This window comes from Argiope bruennichi, chromosome 8 (assembly GCF_947563725.1).
Source record: "Argiope bruennichi chromosome 8, qqArgBrue1.1, whole genome shotgun sequence".
Classification (NCBI taxonomy): domain Eukaryota; kingdom Metazoa; phylum Arthropoda; class Arachnida; order Araneae; family Araneidae; genus Argiope; species Argiope bruennichi.
Genome location: NC_079158.1, coordinates 131,690,130 through 131,711,143, shown reverse-complemented (window position 1 = coordinate 131,711,143; position 21,014 = coordinate 131,690,130). Strand labels below are relative to the sequence as shown.

Below are 21,014 nucleotides of genomic sequence, written 5' to 3'. Positions count from 1 at the left end.
ACTATATTCTCACATTTCTCCCAAACGTACTTGTGTTTGCCTTGTTTGTGTTTCTAAAGTTGAGAGTTATGTAAACATTTAACCCAATTAAAAGTAGGTGATAATTTCTTTCATTGGTAAAATTCTTTCGCTGAGTTAACTTTTTTTTATTTTCAATTTTTTCGATTCCATTTTTTTAAATCTTATTCGTTTTGCATGCTTTTTCAGAGTAAAATACATAAACTTAAAAAGACATGTTATATATATTAAAAAAAGTAATATAGTCATTTTTATGTCAGTAATGCTTGCGGTTAATCCGTAATACTGTTAGTTGTTGAGTTACTCGATATCGTGAAATTCTGGCATCTTTTCTTTTGGAATTTTAACTAGTTGCGAAGAAATTTTTAAAAAGAATATAACTGAAAAAATTTTAGTTTCAATAAATAGTAAGTTTAAAATTTATTTTATTCTTTTTTTTTTTTTTTTCATATTTTATTATATTAGGCCTTGTAAGATTATCTCAAATTAAAATGGTCTTGTCTTAAAAAGTTGATTAAACCCTGGTTTAAATTATGCTTAAATATATATCTAACATTGATATAAGCATTATTGAAGAGCTGCTGCGATAAAAGCATAATACTGAATACTGAATATACGGAAAGCATAATACTGAATATATTTTTTTAAGGTCATTCAAACGGGACCGCACAATGTTTCACCACTGTAATGTTATGCCATCTGTCGAGGCAAAAGGAAATGAAGTGATTTCGAATTGTTTACGATTTTTTTATACCTTAATTTTCTGTATGTGTTGAGTAAGGCAATAAAGATTTGTAATATTTGAAACGTTTATATTTAAAAAGTCTTGATTTGGGAAACAGAATTCAAAATCAAACTTATCGTTGAACTGTAGCAAAAATGTCTTTATCGTTATATGTAATAAATCGAGACTACTGCTATTAAATATTCCTGAGTCGAAAGGTAAAGATTAATTTTGAATACTTTTTGCAACTAAAATATTACTTTTCTTATTCAATCTTATTTTTCTTTCGTCTTTATTTATTGCAAAATTTTATGATGGAAGTTAATTTTTATTCATATTTGAGAAAATGTATAAATTTGGAAAATATTCATGCTTTACTTTGTAATTAATCTCATAATTAGTTCAGAAATCGCCATTTTTTTTCTTTGTTTTTTGAAATATTTATCTTATTACTTAAATTTTAGAAGTTAACATAAATCGTGTATTCACTTGCTTGTTTGTTTTAAAAGTCCTTATTTGAATTAGTTTTTGATTTTTTTTTGAAGATCAACTGTCATTTAAAGATTGCACTCTAGCAAGGGTTCACAAATCAGTGCTTATTGATTGAGAATGAGACAGAAATGGAAGTTCACTGAGAATTGTTTTATTTTCTCGGAAAAAATTATTTAAAAAAATGTATTAATAAAAATTTTACTTTAATTTTTTTTTTTAAACTAGCATTATTATTCATACAAATTGCTTTTCTTTGCTATTTTGTATTACTTCTTCCATATTATAGTATCAATTAAAATTTTAACTAAAACTTTACTTTTAATAAATACCAGAAATTTTAAAAATAATAAGTTTTTAAAACTTTGATATCTCTTTGCAACAATACATTATTTTAATCTAAAACTTTTAACTATGATATTTTTCTGCACATTTTAGAAGCAGGTAACAGAATAAAAATTGCCTTTAAAACTACATATTTATTAAAATGCTGAAAAGTACAATTAAAAAAAAAATATTATTTGCTATTTAGTTTGTAATTTATAAGTCATTATCATAAATGCTATAGAAACTTGAAATCGCTTTTCCTGGAATGCTTCACCCAATTGGTGTAATTAATTACATCATTTTAATAGAATCAAAATTTTATTACATTAGTTGATATTCTATTAATTAAATTTTGTTTGTGTGTTAACATTAAGGATGTACAACTGTACAAAATTTCAAAATTATTATGTCAGATAGCAAGATAAAAATTTATTATGGAATTCCAATTTAGCAAACACACAAAAAAAAATCCTATTAAATAAAATGTATTAAAAGGCAGTTAAATTAATCTTCATTTAAATGATTTGATTAAATCTCTCTCATCCAATGAACAAACAAATAAAGGAATATTGAATCACAGTTTTCAATTTGGTGCACTCTTTTCAAGCTTATTTGATAAGTACAAAATCAAAACCACAATAACAAAATCATCTTTGGAAGTCTGCTACCACATATTTATCCATCAATAAAAATATAGAATTCTATTAAATTTTATTTCCATAATTATCTTTATTCACCTCGCTATGCATTTTATTTTGTTCTGTACTAAAGATACTGAAATGAAAATAAACTATGTTTAAAATATATAAAGAATATTAACATCACCTCCAATAATAAATGAGTATGTGTGTGTTTTGGAATTTTTGATTAGAATTCTAATTAGTCAAAAATGAAATAAAATTCTGATATTTTCCCATTATAACTTTAAAAATATAGCTTCTAGTATGAAATTGATTTTAATACCATTTGAAAATTTGGAAAACAAAAAATCTAAAAACAAAGCTAAAATACTATTTAAAAAAAATTTATAGATTATTAAAAGTATCTTTAAATATATTTTGCTACTATGTTCTTCAATCATGTAAATTTTAATAATTTTCATTATTGTGGAAAATATTTTTTCCTGGTTTCTTCCATTGTTGATATTCAAGGTTTAAGTAATTATTTTGGGGAGGCATATTGAATAGGTTTCTTTTTGTAGCATTTTTTAACAAAACTTTTTATTTAGTTTTATGTTAATTACCAATTAGTCACAGCTACCAATGATAGAAATGTTTCATAGTTTACATATTTCTAAATCCTAATACTGTTTTTTATAATTAGGAGGGAAAAATATATTCTCTCTCTTTACACTTGAGGTTTTGCTTCCTCATTGTGTTACACTAACTTTTTGGGTGTTGAATAAGTTAACAAAATTCTCCTAACATATTACAAAAGGTTTGAAACATTAATTAAAAATTATAAAATTCGGTGTATTAATGAAATTCAAAAGAACATTAACGAAATTATTATTTTCATGTTTTGTTGCACATAATTTTTAAGTTAATGATAATAATGAAAAATGATAAAATGTGAGTATTTCTTTTATTTTCTTTTGCTACAAAGGAACATACTACATTGTGAATTTGCTACATTGTGAAAAAACTAGAAGTTTAATGTAAAATTTATATTGTAATTTTATATATTTTTGATTTCATTTTTTTTTTTTTTCACTTTACTATTATTGGCATTGATTTTTTTTTTGCAGAAATTCATTTCTATTTAATTTTAAAGAAGATATTGTTATTCATATGGCATGAAATACTATTTGAATAATGAATGCATGCACTATCATTGCAACATGATAGAAATATTGAAAGGTGGATTAGGGAAATTAGAAATTTATCAATAAAAATATGCTTCCAAGAATACTTTTTAATCCTTAAAAATTAGTTTTAATACTTTAATTTTTATTGAAAAATAGTTATTTTATTTTGAATAAGGATTTCATTTATTTCTCGAAAAATAACAGCTTTATCAATAATTGATATTTAATGCAATTCCAAATTTGATTTTGAGAGGTAAGTTCTTTAAAATTTGATTGAGTTCATTTCATATAGTGTTCAACAACATCAATTTAATTATAATAAATTTAATTTTAATATGTAATGATGTTAATGTTCAATTATCAAGTTTAATAGTAAGTTAAAAATTAGACTATTATCTTATTTTTGTTATAAAATTTAAATAATAATGTAAAAATTTATTTTTAATATCCGTGTAGTAAATTTAATTTGATATTATGTTACTGATTCTTCAATTTGTGTTATTCTTTGTCATTCTGTCGTACATTTATTTTTCCCTGACACAATACAAATGCTTAATTATTGCAGAAAGTTATTTATTATAGTTAAATTGGATATTAAATACTTAATTACCTTGATATAAATAAAAAATTAATTTTGTGTGTTATTTTGAAGCAAAATTAGAGACATTTTGTTTGTCCTCTTTCAAGAATTATTACCACCGCCCCTACCAGTTGACATATTATTCATAAGCCCCCACCCCCATTTTCACCGATTTTTCAGTTCAAAGTTGAGTTTACTAAATGAGATTTTATTTCATTCCTTTTAGCTTTTCTTTTTTTAATTAGATCTTTGACCTTGCTTTGTCTTTGTAATATCTAGAGTTCAGTTTTTTTTTTTTTTTTTTAATTTTAAACATTGTTACCTACCATATCATCAAGCTCAAAACTTAAATACCTTTTTTGAACATTTGATTAAACATTATAGAAAATTTGAATAATAACGTGAAGCAGATTATAAAGCCACCAAATTAAAAAAAAATATTACAACACATAAAGAAATAAACGCAGTCAAAAATATTTTCTTGTATGTTTGTTTAATTGCGCATTGGCATTCTTCAACTTGCATATTGCATTTTACTTCTAGAAATTATTTATTTATATATTATCTTAATTTCTAATTGTAGAATTCATTTTTAGTAACACTTTTTATTATGACGTCTGCGTTTGTTGTTACATCAAATACTTTTTGCCCTTAGATATCTCCTCTCAGGCGCCATTCAAGACGGTGCAACATTTTGATGTTGTATTTTTTTTAAATTTTAATTATTAAAAATACTTATAGACTGGTAAGAAGATTTAGACTAATTTTTCAACTTAAAACGATTATATATATATTTATTTTTCGGACAATAAACATCATTGTATTAGGTGAATATTTATGCATCGCCTTATTTTTCTGAGTGAAAAGAGTTAAATTAAAAGATTGTTATTTGAGTCCAAAGAGCTTTTAATTTCCCTTCTTTTGACTTTATTAATCTCTTTAAAAAGCCAATATTAATCCTGAAGTTTGATTTTTCCAGTGGCCAATTATATGTTATTACCGTCAAGCAATCGCCATGTATTTGCCAGATTTAGGGTTAAAAATGTCATTTACCCGAAATCCTTAAATTAGTAATTTAATTATTAGATTGAGGATATTACAATTTCTTAAAGGTGTTAAATATAAGAATTGGGCAACATTGGAATCCCCCCCCCCTTATCTGCATATAGAAGCCGTGGTTACAGTGACTAATTATACTCATGAAAGTATTTTTTTTTTAAAAATGAAAGTAAGAGGGATTTATTTCTATTAAAGAAATGGTATTTTTTGCGCTTTGTCGTGAGAAAAATGGCAAGTGATTTTTTATACAAAAAATTATACTGTGTCAAAAAAATCACTTTCTATATTATAAAAGAGAATTTCGGATTTTTAGCTTTAGCAGTTCATAGCATCCGTTCTACAAATGAAGATATAATGTCATATACGACAGCCATGACCCACAGAAGAACTTATAGCTTAAATCTATTTAATAGTTTCTGGGAAATTCATTACTAGTAAAGTTTTTTAATGAGATTATTTGTTGCTTCAATATAAGAAATTTTGTTATTATTAACTCTTTTAATCCTATTAAATTCTGAGAAAATTAATTCTTTTTATTAAAAAACTATTGCAATATAGAAGTTTTAATAAGAGTAGGATTGACTTCTTACTAATCTTTTGGCACAACTAAAAATAGACTTTCGGTTACATGTGAACTAATTCAAAAGATGGCGCTGAGACCGTCCAATTATTTATTATTTTGAATGACGAAGCGTTTTTATACAGTAAGGAGGTGGGAAACGTGTTGAAAGCCATTTTTGTGGAGATTTTGCCTGCTACTGGTATGTGCTTTCCTTTTTTTTTTTTTTTTCTATAATTGGTTGTGAATATTTTTTAATAGTTTATATTACGTTATTATAATTTTTGCTTAAATTGGAGATTGTAATTTATTGATTTATTTCTGTAAAAAAATGGTTTATCTCTAAGGCCTCAATTTCAGGGGATTTTCAGGTCACGAGGGATCAAAATTGTTGGACAAAAGTCAGACCCCCTCATAGAAAAAATCCCTTGTTTTGAATCCCTGCCTGAGGGTGACCCTTGAGAAAGTCTTCAGGCCGGATTCTTCATTTCTTTCTTGATGATACTACATTTATTCTTTCTTTTTGCTAATATTAACTTGGTATTTTTACTATTTTGGTTAAGTTCATCTGTGTTTTAATAGTAGCAGCACAGAGGTGTTTGTGCTCCGGGGAAACCCCGGAATTCCGGGGATTTTGAACTTTGATCCCCGGAATTTCCGGGGATCGTCGTTCAAAAGGAAGTAGGAATAATAATGAATTATTTATTTTGATCTGGGTAATTTTGTTTGCTTTTAAAGCAGAAAACGCAAGGTCAGTGTGTGTGGTGAAAACTTTTCCTTTCTTTCTCGAAAGGCAGTGATAATGCGTGAAAAGGGGGGGGGGAAACTTCTTTTTTGTTCTTTCCTTATTGCGAGTTATGACTCATTCCCCCGGTTCTCGGACATTCTCTTCTGGATTCTTTTCGGCAAGTAGGCGCGGCAGAAAAAAAAGGGGGAGACTTCGTTCGACCAGATGTGCGATAACGTGACTCTGGGTTCAAAGGTCTTATCTCTACTGGCGTGGCGCCAATAAGTAGAGAAGGGGGATTTTTCGCCGTATTAGCTATTTGTCATTGATCGCTTCGGAACTTTTTTTTCTTCGCTGTGTAAAATTTTCGTTTCATTTATTGATGCACGTGTAAATTTTTCGTTTCGCTTATTGAAATATTTTTTTATTTATGTATGCAAGAGAATTTCATTTAGAAATTTCAGCATATGAAACAGAAATTACCCCTTAAAAATTCATATCTAATTAGTTTTACAGCATTAGATCCAGAGCTAAGAGGTAAAACCAGTACAATATTAGCTTTTGAAAAATTATCATCTTTTATGTCCCATATTTTTAGTGATAATGAAAAGTCAAAAGTAGAAGCTGAAATAAGGTTATACCAGAGTGATATTGATATCACCAAAGAAATGCTCTACGCATCTGATGAAAGTGGAAATCAAGTCAAGTGTACAATTGATAAATATTGGTCTAAAGTTTTTAATTTAAAAGATGATTTCACAAATGATTATAAGTATCCTACATTGGCTAAATTGGTCAAAGCCTGCCTTAGCTGCTTCCATGGCCCATTAGTGGAAAGTGCATTCAACTTAATGGATACACTTGTCACTGACTATAGAACCTCTCTTAAGATTGATTCCCTAGATGCAGTGCAGACTATTAAATATGATTTAATGGCTTCTAAAGAAACCTCATGTGAAAAATATGGCTCAAAAAAACCAATGACTGATCCAATTCACAAAGATCTCTTACTGAATATGAACAGAAGTTGGAAAACATATCAAGAGGACTTAAAAACATGTATTTCAGATGAGTCACCTATAAAAGTCTGTATTTCAGATGAGTCACCTATAAAAGTCTCTGAAAAACCTTCTACATTAGCAGAAAAGCAAACTGCTTCTACCTCTGCATGTGCAGTTCTCGAGGAAATTTCTTCAACTGTAAATGAGGAAAATAAAAGTCAACCTTCCTGCAATTATGAAGTTCACCACAAAAGAAAGACAAGCCCACAAACATCAGAAAATAAAAAAAAAGCAGCAGAAATTAGATAATTTTTTTTAAAAGAATTAATTCAGGTAATTTAAAAGATTTGCATAAAATGTAGTAGTTTATATGTTTGAAAATTTATGGTTATTAATTTTGCAAAAAAAGTAATTCATTGAACTTTTATAATTAGGTCATTCAATACTTCATAATTGTAATTTTTCATTCCCCCCCCCTTCTCGAAACTCCAAAATGCCGGTAGTAAGTCCGTAAAAGTTTCAGGGGATTTTTTGGGGTCCCACAAACACCCCTGGCAGCATTAGCGCTCTCTAAATACAATTGTATCTTTTATATTAATATATACAATATATTCAATTGTATCAATTCAAGAGAGAGAGAGAGAGAGAACATAATTTTGTTTGAAGTAAAAGGCAGGTTTGAAGACATAGAAAAGACTTTTTACATTTTAAAATTAATTTTAATATCCATTCTGGGAAAGACGCGGACAAGGCACGTCCAGCACAGCACAAAAGCAGAAGCCCAAAAAGAACGAAATAAATTATCCCTCGTCTTATATAACCTGAGATTTTGATAGGGAAAATATTTTTTTACAGTGCTAATATATTAATAAGATTCTGATGGGGATTTCTGACGCATGTCAATCACAAGTAAGGGAAACACGAGGATTTAAAAAGAATGTGCTTACTCGATATTTTCCTATCCCTTCAAGCGGAGCGTGAGAATGTGTCGTTTAACCGATTCAGCAATTTTATAAAGCTTCTCTTGTATTAATTAAGTAGAGAAAGTGGAATTGGATCACGAAAGAAGAGAATATTTTAGAATGAAGTTACTATAGCCTAAATTAAGATAAAACGTTGGAAATCAATTAAATTGAAATTAGAGTTAAAATATCATATACACACACACACACACACACTAGCTATTACCCGCGACCTCGTTCGCGTGGAAATTTTGATGTGAGAACTGACGGTCTATGTACCTGACTGATAATACACTTGACAGATGTATGTATGAGAAGTGACGGTCTGATCAAAATGTAAAATGTTATCAAACCGTATCATTATGGTGCTGTTGGAAGCAGAGTCTCATATGATATAGTTAAGAAACTTGTAACTGATTGAGAAAGATCTATGGAAAAATTTCAACATTTATTTTTATTCTAATACCATAATTTGTACTACATTAAGTCCTGGTTTGGTCCTGGGATTTGTTGATCGTCATCGTCATTGATCATCATTGCGCAACCTCTTAAAACAAAATGGCAAGATGTATGGAATAACAGATATGTGGGAAATTAAAACGTTATCTCTTTTAGCAGCTCCTGTAATAATGCACCAGCTTATGCGAAGGTAACCTGTTAACTCTGGGGAGTTGAGAAATTCAACGGGTAGGCAGTACTATCGTCATCAGCCAGCACAATTTCTATGGATGTGTATAGTTCTGAATTTCCGACGATCATGTCTAAAAATTTTTTTGTTTATTTTATTGACTCGCTCGTTTTTTGGCGGCAGCACTGCCCTCTCACACAACCACTCTTCATTATTTATATTAACCTCCAAATTGGAAAAAACTTTCATGATAAGTTCTTCTTCTGTAGACACTGGATAGGAAAATTCTTCTGAAAATAGAATTATCCCATCTGCATCCGTTTCCAAACGACCCTCTCCAATATGCAGAATCTTATTTGCAAAGACACCTGATTCATGGTCGTTGTACAGTTGGACGCGCATGTTGCACATAAGATGAAGCTTTTTAGTCCTAGACCACAGAGGCGACACTTGAGACATGCGTTTATTTCATCCGCCGGTGTGGCCCTCTCAATTTGCACTGTCTGTCTAAAATCGTCTGTGAGCAAAACGACAACGCCGCCTATCACCGCCTGGTTGCCGCGGATATCCTTTAGGCTGTGGTTTAACGCCTCTAATGCATGCTTGTGCGACATTGTGCATTGGTCCCATATTATTTATTAACTTCCACTGCGGCAAAAGGACTCCTCGGGTGCCGTTTCTGGTGATGTTGCATGTTGGAATATCTTCGCTTGCAAGATGAAGCGGCAGTTTGAAAACGGAAGGTGTAGTCCGGCCACCATTAAGCAAAGTTGCAGCAATGCCCGAGGAAGCTACAACCATTCCTGTATTGCGGCTAGCAGAGATTCAGCATAAACGTTTTACCCGTACCCCCTGGTGCGCCAAAAAAGTAAACTCCTCCTCTCACTATTACTCGGTGCAGAATCGTTTCGTAGACTTGACGCTGCTTGGGAAGTAATCGTAGTATCATTTCATTGACCTCCGCTTCTAAGACCGCAGTGTCGTAGTTTAGCTCTTTCACAACTTCTCTTGATAGTTCCCCTCTTCGGTGCGGTGTGGGTAGGCTGAAATCAGGGAGAAATTTTCCAGATATGGAAATCATTTTATCCTCAATCAGTACCAAAGCTCCGTTAATGTTAATTCATTGTGAGTGCCATCCTGCCTATGCACGATATCTTCTGATAAAGCGTCTTTGTATTCATCCCACAGCTGGAGGGAGTTTGATAGTTCGCAAGTACTTTCTAAAATTACAATTATTATAGCCAGAGCTTTAATACTCCTCTTCGAAGGATTAGATTTGCGTTTTCTGGGCATTTCGAAAAACTATCAAATAATAACAAATTTTAAAAATTAAAACTAACCGAACATCTATACTTATAATAAAGCTCAATGTGTGTGTGTGTTGGCGCTCTACAGGCCAGGTCATTTGACATACAGCTATCAAATTTGGTACATGTATACCTTAAAGGTCGGGAATGTGCACCTGGGGTCCCTTTTTTTGAAATTTTAATTAGAATTTTAATTATTAATTAAAAACTAACTTTCCCGCCAAAAAAATCTTCCATTTTCGCCACCGCCAAATGAGTAAGGCTTCCGTTTTTTTTTTTTTTCTCCCAACAGTAATGAGGCTAGGGTTAGTATTTTTCGGCGGATTATTTCAAACGATTCTGTTTATTTTCTTAATGTTTGATGCATTTAAAATTAAACATTGTTAATTAATCGATCCTTCAGATTCATTCTGAAGTACTTTTGAATTAAAATAAAACAGAATAAAGGAAATTAAAAATTTCTAATCCGCATAGCGTTACCCCAACTGGCGTAGAAAAAAAATCACGTATTTGCGTTACGTAACTGGCGTTGAAAATTCACGCATGCGCACTGTGTTCTGATTGTTGGCATGGCAACCATTATCAACGGACGATTTAAATTACTTTTAGGTTAGTTGTATGCTTTTGTAAGTAAATTGTATTTATGTTAGTTATATATTTTTTGTATATGCTTATAGTTTTAAGTACATTGTTTTTTTAAGTAGTTTTTTTTTAACCTGTTTTCAATGATTTAAATTATTTTTAGGTTAGTTGCATGCTTTTGTAATTAAATTGTATTTATGTTAGTTATATATATTTTTTGTATATGCTTATAGTTTTAAGTACATCGTTTTTTAAGTAATTTTTTTAAACCTTCATTATTTTAACCGATTATTTTAACGATTCATTTTATTTTCTTAGTGTTTGATGCATTTAAAATGAAACATTGTTAATAAATCGATCCGTTCATGATGAATCTGAGAAAATTTTGTTGACAAATTCTTGAGATATTACATATATTAAGAAAGATATTCTTTAGTGCCCATAAAGTTTAAACGCTCAGTGACTCTATTATCAGTAATCATATTATTAAAAAAATGCTTTGTTTCAGTAAAAAAATATTATTATATTAATTGCAGATTAATCCTTTACACTTTAATTTAAAGCATAAATTCTACGAGGGGTAACAGAAAATGAGAGAGATACATATCACGTTATGACTGAAGGCCTTTATAATATTATGAGTGAATTATATGACTATCAAAATTTGAAGTTTTAAAATATTTTGCTGAAGAATCTATTAAAGTTGGAATTGCGTAAAATATTTAATGGTACGACCGGAGTTTAACCCCCTGCTTTGCACAATTTTTTAAAATCGCCAACAACGGCTTAGCGAAATGTTCAAAAGCAAAGGAGCAGATGTTCAATTATAGTGCATAATAAAGATTGCCAGCTTTGGGTCGTTATCGCAACTTGGCGAAGAAGGGGGTTAAACTCCGGTTCAACCTATTTAATTATTAAAATTTAAACGAACATTAAGATTGGCGAACCGGCTGGTCGCCAAAGGCGACTAGTATGTAATAAAACTAACCTAACATTATAACTATAAGCATATACGAAAAATATATATTGAACATAAATACAATTTAATTACAAAAGCACACAACTAACCTAAAAACAATTTCTTTACATTGTGTATCTGAATTAAAACAAAATAGAAAATCAAGTGCGTATTTCTTTATAATCAAGTCAAGTGTATTTTATTTATCGATCGAGATTGAGATAGCTACAAACAGTGTAATAAACATAATTTTTAAACTTTTAATTAAAATGAAAATGCAGTTGTCAAGAATCAGAACACACTGCGTATGCGTGAATTTTCAATGCTAGTTGGCGTAACGCAAATGCAAGAATTTTTTACGCCAATTGGGGTAACGTAATAGAAATTAGAAATTTTTAATTTCCTTTATTCTGTTTTATTTTAATTTAAAACTACTTCAGAATGAATCCGATAGATCGATTAATTAACAGTGTTTAATTTTAAATGCATCAAACACTAAGAAAATAAACAGAATTGTTTGAAATAATCGGTCGAAGATAGGTTAATTCTAACCCCGTTAGTGTTGGAAATAAAACTGAAGCCCTGCTCATTTGGCGGTGGGGAAATGAAGATTTTTTGCGGGAAAGTTAGTTTTTAATTAATAAAAAATTAACCACTCAAGTAACCGGAATAAATAGTAGCCTATGTCTTATTCCAGACTATAATCTATCTCTGTGCTAAATTTCATCCAATTAATTTTTGGAGGTCTCCTAAGTCCTCCTTTTGGAGGTTGGTTCATTTCGTACGATCTCCTTAAAAAATACCCTAAGATAAAGATTAATTTTTCTCCGTGAACTTTTACGGTATTTTAATGGTTATTCTACTATTCGGGGCTGAGACGAATTTATATTTTATGAACTAGTCGTCTTTGATGACCGGATGGTTCGCTCATTAATTGGGGGTATTAATTTGTTAATATTAAACTACAGTGCCTGCACAAAGATTTATTAAAATGATTAATGTGTAATTAATTACATATTTACAATGCATTGGAATACCAATCTTTCATTAATTCTTTATTATTTTCCATTCTTCAAAATAAATTCTGAAAAATATTCATTCCAAATTTCTTTATTAACTATCATAATAATTAAATGCTTTTATTTACATTAAGAAAATTAGTAATAATTATGGTTGATTTTTTAAAAATTGAATTAATTTAGTAATTTTTTCCTTGATATATATAAAAAAATAAATAAATAATAACATTTTTCTCATAATTGTTAAAATAGAAAAAAAATGTAACTAAAATAAATCTGTGATCGGCTGATTAAAAATATGGTGAAATGTAACCAATAATGAAAAGAGAGCCTCTCGTAATATATTTTGCCCAGGAGGGGTGGGGAACGCAAATCTGAAAACGAATCTAATTCCGAAATCTGAAAATCATGCTGAGGGCGAGAGAGAAAATATAATATTCGTCAGATATAAAACCACGTATTGCATTTCCAATTAGATAATTTTATTGCACTCTTAATGATATTTTTCAACAAGCGAAGATCAACCGATTTAAGTTTTTGATGAAACAATGAAATAAGTTTGACTTAAATTTTAACAATGAAAACTAATGCTATGAATTATATTTCTAAATATTTTCTGAAAATTCGTTAAAAACGCCTAAATATTGCACACCATCTAAGTTTTTATTTTAAAAAAATAATGTTTGAAATCTCAATATACATTTTTTTAGCGATAATATTTTCAGGAGTCATTACCTAAATACGCTGAACTTCAGTTCATTGTTTAATTAATTAAAGTTTCGATCCAATTACTTCGAGTGCACCGTTCTGTGTACTTATGTGCTAAATTCAGAATTTTAAGTCAAATAGTCTACTTTGTAATGCGCTCCTCGTAGTAGTAATTAGATTTATAGGTTGACATTGGGCATTATTAAGTGCAGATGATTCTTTCATCTAAAAAAAAGAAAAAGAAAAAAAGTCGTTTAGAATGGTTTAAGAAAACGTTGGTAAATCTTCTCAGAGAATTTGAAACGTTAACCGACTTAAAGAAACTTAAATATGAAATTTGTTGAATTATTTTTACAAAAATTTTGATATATTAGAAAAACCTCAGATAAATGTTTATTCCATTGATTTCGTACTTAAAATATACACAAAACATTAAATGTATAAAAATAAATATGAATAATTGGCTGCAATTAGCAACCAACTGATTGAATATAATAGCTTTTATTTCTTATTATTTATTACGATATACAATCGATATGAATATTAAGGCTATTACATTTTAATTTCACGTATATCGTTTAAAACATTGAGAACACCAGTGAAATTAATTAATGATACTGTCTTCCTTTTTCAAAAAATTCCTTCTCCTTGTTGAGACAAAAATCTTCGAAAGAATCTTACCCCTCAGGGGCACGCCTTCTTGAGATGTGATGGGCTTCACAAGCCCAAGGTGTCTGGCTGGCCTCTTTTCAATTTACCTTTCCCTCCGTCTTCTGGTGTTTTTTTTTTTTTTTTAATTTATTTATTTCACTTTCTCTCGAGGGTAGACCTCTCTCATGAGAAGCTGTTGTAGCGCTGTTTGCTTCTGCTTTTCATGGACAGCAAATATCCCCACTTGTCAGTCGTGCGTGACAACTCTTTAGATGGGTGGTATATTTTGGTCTCCGGTTTATCAATCGGCCATCATCCCAGCCATGACTAATCTGCTGAAGGTGATAAAACGATAGGGGTCAACTTCTAGGGCTTGGCGTTAAGGATGGTCAACGTCCTGGAAGTGGCCCTTAACGTATGGGTCCCGGCTAGCCCTAAGATGCTGAAAACTCCTAGAGCCGCTAATTGCCCTCCCTTACTGGGCTTCATAGTGGGCCGATATTGACAAGATATCACAGACAGCATGTTTCCTTATTATTTCCTTACTAAATGCCCACTTTCTTAACTTTCTTCATTGAAAAAGCGCTACTAGGAACTAGTGAAATCCGAAATCTGTAAAAAAAAGCTCAGATCTGTTGACCTTCTAACAGAAACATCAACTGAAGTTCAAACGAAGAAACGGACTTTTTGTTAGGAAAACATTTTTAATTCATTCGGTAACAAGTAATTCTGTATCGCACTTTAAAAGTAAACGAAGCGTAATGTCTGAACCACAACTTTTGCACACATCAGAAGAAGAAATCCTAGAAGGATTGTGTAGCTGAGTGTGTGCGTTTAATACAAGGAAAGATGCTTTCTTGTCTTTTTCTTATTTATTTTCGGACACACGCACATATAACAACACACATGGACGATGATCACACATATATAAGGAAACACATAATATATACATTTAAAAGTAGAAATTGCTGCTAACAAAGAGCGAACGAACATTTCTTTTTGCCGCTAACAAAAGAGCGAGCGGTGCCTGCTTGCACCAGTATCACACCAACTCTCTGGTTAAAAGTGTTTACAATAAAAAAGATTAAGTGCGCTTCCCTCACATTCCAAAAATACATATGGTTTAGAGCCTATTGCGCCATCTATGTTCAGTATTAATTTTTACTATATGAATAAGTATACAAAGAATAAAAAATACAAATAAAATAATTAAATAAAAACAAAAACTACAAGTAATAAAATCACATAAATAGATTGTCATCTCAAGGAATTATTACCATTAGATGTATTAATATAAGAAAGGTTCAGAATTAATTGTAGCAAAACATATTATATTAACATTTAACACTATAAAATTAACATTATATATCAGAGCCGATTACATTAGATGTAAAATCCGTCCTTATATTTCTACTCCAAAGGCTATAAGTGCCATAGATTTGGTCACTCCAAACCATCATGCCGTGGTCAGATGTGCCTCAGCTAACAATGCAGCCTCCAAATGCACTTCTATAGAACCTCACTGCGTAAACTGCGAGCTACTTCATCCAGTAGAATCTAAAGACTGTCCCCGCTGGAAATCAGAAAAAAAGATTCAAGAAATTCGTACGAAAGTAAATATCTTATATTTTGAGGGAGCAAAAAAACTGTTTCCAGAACAGAATACTGTTTCATAAACTAAAGCTGTAATATCATCAAACTTTCAATCCACACAAACAAACCAAAAAATCACTAAAGTTATTGTTTCACCATTAGTCAAACCTCTGACGATTCGATCTCCACAAGCAAAACACGCTCTCCAAAAGAACCATTAAACTTTTTCCCATGAAAAAGTCAAAAACTGGAAAGGCTGCTAAATCCGAACAATGGCAAAAAGCAAAAAAGAAAAAGGTGGAGGCTTCTAAACATGCTTGAGTATTAGCCGAACAAAGAAATAAGTAAGTAAATTATTTCTAACACCGAATCAAACTCTTACAGATAAAGACTTTCAAAAAACCCAAAGTTGACACGAGATAACTTAACGGATAGAAATCCAGTTTCGTCCTTCTGTGAGGTGAATGAATTTTCATCACTTCAGTTGCAGTCTTCTCTTTTCCTCTCTCTCTCTCTCTCTCTCTTTTTTTTTTTTTTGTATTGCATTTCCAATTACACGGTTCCTTTTTCTCTTGGAATTGTCGCTGTCTCGAAAACATAATTCATGATCTAAAAAAGATTATCAATATTTATCAACTAGCATGCATTGCCCTTCAGGAAACGCATCTAAGTTCACGGACAATATGCACATTAAAAATTATTCTAGTTTCAAAAAAATCTTTGATTGTGATAGTCTCCGGGAATGGCATTGCTTTTTGCAAAAGAGATTCCCTCAACACCGTTGCAATTAAACACAAGCCTACTGGCTAATCACCCGAATACACACCAACTCATTAATAATCACTTGTAGTTTATATTTGCCACAAAAATAGCAAATTATTCTAAATTGCTCTGAATGATCTTCAAGAACCTTTAATTCTGTTTGGAGATTTCAATGGCTATAATCCCATTTGAGGAAGCTCTGGTTCTAACTGAAGATGAGTCCAAATTGAACAATTGTTAGCAGAACATGGTCTTTGCCTATTGAATTCCGATCAACAGACGTTCTTTCATCAACCTACAACAACATTCCATTCAATTGATCTTGCTATGTGTTCTCCTTCTGTTTTTTTTTTTTTTTTAATCTGACTGTATACAATGATCTACATAATATTGATAAAAGTATGCCTGTCTGTTATCATTTATGGTTAACGGAAACCACTTTCTTTTAATCATAAATGGTAACCTGTTTTGATTACTATCGCCCTGATAGGTATATATTTGCCTCTGCATATTGCACCAAGTTTGCTATTCTCCATACCATCACTAGTGATATGGTTGATAAAAGATGAGGCTGTTTAAGCAATAACACAATTGCTGCGAATATTGCTGCGAATACTTCCATCCCAAAAGAAAATAATCCCGGGAAGAAGGAAGCAAACATTGGTGGAATCAGGAACGCCAAATGGTGCTTGAGAGGCGAAATAAAATTTGGAATGCATTTCGCAGGTACTCGACCACTTCAAATTTAATAGCTTACAAGATGGCCAGGGCAGAATTACGTAGTATTCGTCGACGCACTCAGAGGGCTCCGCGGATCAATTATTTACAGTTTTTAATAGCTATTGGATTTTATACTCAGATTTAAATCAATCTTACATTTTTACCATGTTTGCTTTTATCACTACTACTGTTAGTTTTCAGGAGTCCTTTTACCTTTTTTTTTGTCATCTCAAAATAATAATTTACACAAAAGAAATATGGTATCTTATTTGGTGCAGTATAGCCAAGAACGTCTCCTATGCCTATAAACAACAACAACAATAATAATTAATTACTTAATAAAAAAAACGACTACCCAATCGGAAGAATCTCAATGAGTTTTTTTCTTTCTCATACGGAGCTTTTGATTATCAAATTTCTGTAACGTAAAACTATTTAATATTTCATTTTGAGAAACCTAGCTTGAATGGTTTCCCAGGTTGTAAAAAGGATTGTGTCTGATTTATTTTTCTGCACTTAGATATTTTATTTTTTAAAAATCTGAAAAATAAGTATTTAAAAAATGTACTCCACCCTTGTTACGCCACTGAGCTACAGTCTGAGTGAAGCAGCCAGACAGCATATAGAAACCAATAATTTAACAGCATTGCTGATGAATTCAGCTTGTGTTAATGATACAAAAAAAGTTACTTTGGAATTAAGCAATTTTTATTTAAAACAAGGAATTTCATCATAGTGAATATTTATAAATATTGTTCAAAACTATATTCTGTTCAAACGTATCGATTACAGTTTATGCAAAAATTTTAAGGCTAGTAAACAATATTAAGTTTATTGACAAGTTGAAAATCATAACTTTTATTTAAGTGATTATCTCGAAATTGAAATGCTTATAAAAAGGGAACAATAACAGATTTTATAAGAAATAACATATTCGCAGAATGCAATAATTTTTTTAAAGTAAAAAGAAAGGAAATTTTTGACCCACAATTTATCTTTTTAAAAAATTGATTGCTTTGTGAATTCAAAAGCTTAACTTATTTGCAGTTTTTATATCAGCATTATGAATAGCATCTAAAAGTATTTTACCACTTTTGCTGCTGCATATTTATCATAATGATTACTCTTATAAACTAAATATAACATCATCAAAGAGATGATTATGAATCAAAAATAGTCGGATTATCGCCTTTTTTTTAAAAATGTTATGACCTGACCGTGTAAACTCATATTTCTCTCTAATTTTATTTTAGAACTAAAATTAATTGCATAGGTAATATTATACCAGAATGCAGAACATGCCTGAACCGAGATTCTGTACATATTATTTATTTCCATTAAACAAATATGTGCATGATGTTTTTAGATCACAAAATTCCAAATAAAGCCCGATTGTTAAAGGCTTTAGAAATAACTTTCTGATGCGCTGTGCGAAAAGCCATTATCCTCATCAAAATGATTTTGCTGATCGTACTGAAATTTCAATCGTTATCGAAGAGAAGTCTCTTGTAGAAAATAAGCTGAACTTTTTACATATTTTATTTAACCCAAAATCTTATAATAAAAAGAATTACGGTAATAATAATAAAAAAAGTTATAATAAATCGTTTCATAGCGGTTCCTTGAGTATCATACTAAACAGGTTTTACTGTTATAACTTTACTCTTACTATATAACTTTAACCTCTTAAACTACATAAACACTGTTCAGGCAGACAACTTAATTTTCTTATTTTTAAGAGGAAGGATTTATATAAAATTTTAAGGGCTTTTTTTTTTAAATTAGAAAAAAACTTTTCATAAAATGTATCAAGTAGTTGTGCATACAGCTTGTCATCTTTAGTTGTTCATGATGCACTTAGTTCAAGGAGTTAATTTGAAATTTGGCGGTATTTTTAAATCGTATTGTAATACCTACGCAACGAGTATGTCTTTTAGTCAGATTGAGGGAAACCTAACGATCCATCATTTTTTAAAGTGATTATAGAAGTTCACCACATTTCATTGGATAGTCGTTATTTAAATCTTTTTTAGCTTTAAGAGAGAGTTACTCTTACTCTCTTATAGAAATACTCTTTGAAAATCAAACTCTGAAATGACACAATACTTAATAATTTCTTTCCGTTTTTTTTTCTCCCTGTAGATGTCAGAAGATGAAGATTATATGTCGAGTGCATTTTTAGAAATCCAGGAAGATATTCGTCCCGGGCTTTTACCTAAAAGTGTGAAAAGGAAGCTAGAAATCGAAAAGAAAAGAACAGAATCCAATGAGGTGTTTAGAACCAAATCTCGAAAATTGCTCGAGGAGGAATCTAGAAATGTTGGCTTAAATTCAGCTATTGGGTCTGACAACAAAGGTTTTGCCTTATTACAAAAAATGGGCTACAAACCTGGCATGAAATTAGGGCCAGAGAAGAGGAGCGATTCTGGTTCAGGATTGATAGAACCTATTAAGATCGAAGTGAAAACTAACAGGAAAGGTTTAGGAAGAGAAGACGAAATACGGAGGAGAATAGAAGAAAGAGAAGAAAGAAGGCAGAAACTGAAAGTTTACCATGAGCAGGAAACTAAAGCTATGACTGAAGAATTTCGTGAAAGAATGAAAAGTAAAATAGATGATAGACGTTTAATGAAAGATCTTAGGAAATGCCAAAAAACATGTGAGCAACTAGATGTAGAAAATGGCATTACAGAACCAATGAGGTCGTGGTTTTGGTACAGCTCAAGTCTAGAGAGAGAGAATGACGACGATAATGGCGAAGAGCAAGATTGTGAAGAAGAGGAGGAAGAAGAAGAACTGAGCCTGGAAGAAAAAATTGGTTTCATAACTGATTACATAAGACCCAAATACTTTTACTGTTCTTGGTGTTGTATAAAATATGACAATGAAGAAGATATGAATCTGAACTGCCCTGGCCCAGACAAAAGCTGTCATGATGATTTTCTTGATTAATTTATTATAATTATATATTAACTGTGTCATGTGTATTAAAAATTTTAATTTTAGTTCTTATTTATAGTTAAAAAGTAAAAATATGCTCCAAAAATTATTTATTTGAAAAATATATTATTAAAAAATTGTCACATGGTATTGCATGAATTTCACTTTTTTTTAAATTTTAATTTACATTTTAAAATAATCTTTAAATATTTTATGTAAAGATATTTTCATAAAATATTAGATTTTCCCCATTTAGATGCTGTGTATCTTACATTTCATTGCATTGTATCTTTTTGAATGTAATCACAAAAAGTTAAACAATTTATTTTTCAATTAAAACATATCATTTTTTATTTTTTTAGACCATTGATCAGTCTGTCTTAGTTATCAATGGATATAATACTGTATTTCAAAGAATATCAATCTGCCTTTTAAATAAATAAATAAAGCATTTACTGAAGAGAGAGTTTAATTAGCTGGCTGATTTTAGAAACTGAATTTTATAAATGGACAAGAATTTATTTAAAAATCTAATTATAAAACATATATTTTAAAATAAATTTTAAGGTAATATAATTAAGCAATCAAGATGTCTATATCAACCAAGTGCATTTTAGAAACTATTGAACATGTTTCCTTTATAATTTCCAGGCTCATTAAAAAAATTATTCTCTAACCGATTTTTTTTTTAATAATGAGAAATGCATCAATTTTGAAATAAACAGCTATCACAATTAACAAATATTTTATTGTTTCAAAAATGAAACAAAACAATACTTTAGAGTAAGAACACACATTAATAAATAAATTATTTCTGCTAATAATGAGGCTACAATATACAATAACAAAAGATGATTATCACAAATTTCACACGGACTTGCAGCTGTAAAAAT

The 21,014-nt window shown here is 30.2% G+C and overlaps 2 protein-coding genes across 4 annotated transcripts; both read left to right on the top strand.

The window, feature by feature from the left end:
• Window positions 1-72: 72 nt before the first annotated feature.
• LOC129980905 (G patch domain-containing protein 11-like) lies at window positions 73-20,929 on the top strand. 3 transcript variants are annotated; one of them, XM_056091381.1, is made up of 2 exons: window positions 73-93; window positions 19,324-20,929. In XM_056091381.1, the coding sequence occupies exon 2, from the start codon at window positions 19,324-19,326 to the stop codon at window positions 20,131-20,133; it is 810 nt and encodes a 269-aa protein (XP_055947356.1). In that variant the 5' UTR covers window positions 73-93; the 3' UTR covers window positions 20,134-20,929. The 3 variants fall into 3 exon arrangements, with proteins under 3 accessions (XP_055947356.1, XP_055947354.1, XP_055947353.1); XM_056091379.1 differs by lacking the exon at window positions 73-93 and adding an exon at window positions 372-425; XM_056091378.1 differs by lacking the exon at window positions 73-93 and adding an exon at window positions 713-960.
• LOC129980904 (uncharacterized) lies at window positions 6,399-7,600 on the top strand. Its single transcript, XM_056091377.1, has 2 exons — window positions 6,399-7,367; window positions 7,398-7,600. Exons 1-2 carry the CDS (start codon window positions 6,758-6,760, stop codon window positions 7,598-7,600), a joined length of 813 nt encoding a protein of 270 aa, XP_055947352.1. The 5' UTR covers window positions 6,399-6,757.
• Window positions 20,930-21,014: the final 85 nt, after the last annotated feature.

Coding starts and splice junctions, on each gene's coding strand:
- LOC129980904 (XM_056091377.1), top strand. CDS start 6,758: ATGAAACAGAAATTACCCCTTAAAAATTCATATCTAATTAGTTTTACA. Junction 7,368..7,397: donor ATGTATTTCAGATGAGTCAC/CTATAAAAGTCT, acceptor CAGATGAGTCAC/CTATAAAAGTCTCTGAAAAA.
- LOC129980905 (XM_056091381.1), top strand. CDS start 19,324: ATGTCAGAAGATGAAGATTATATGTCGAGTGCATTTTTAGAAATCCAG.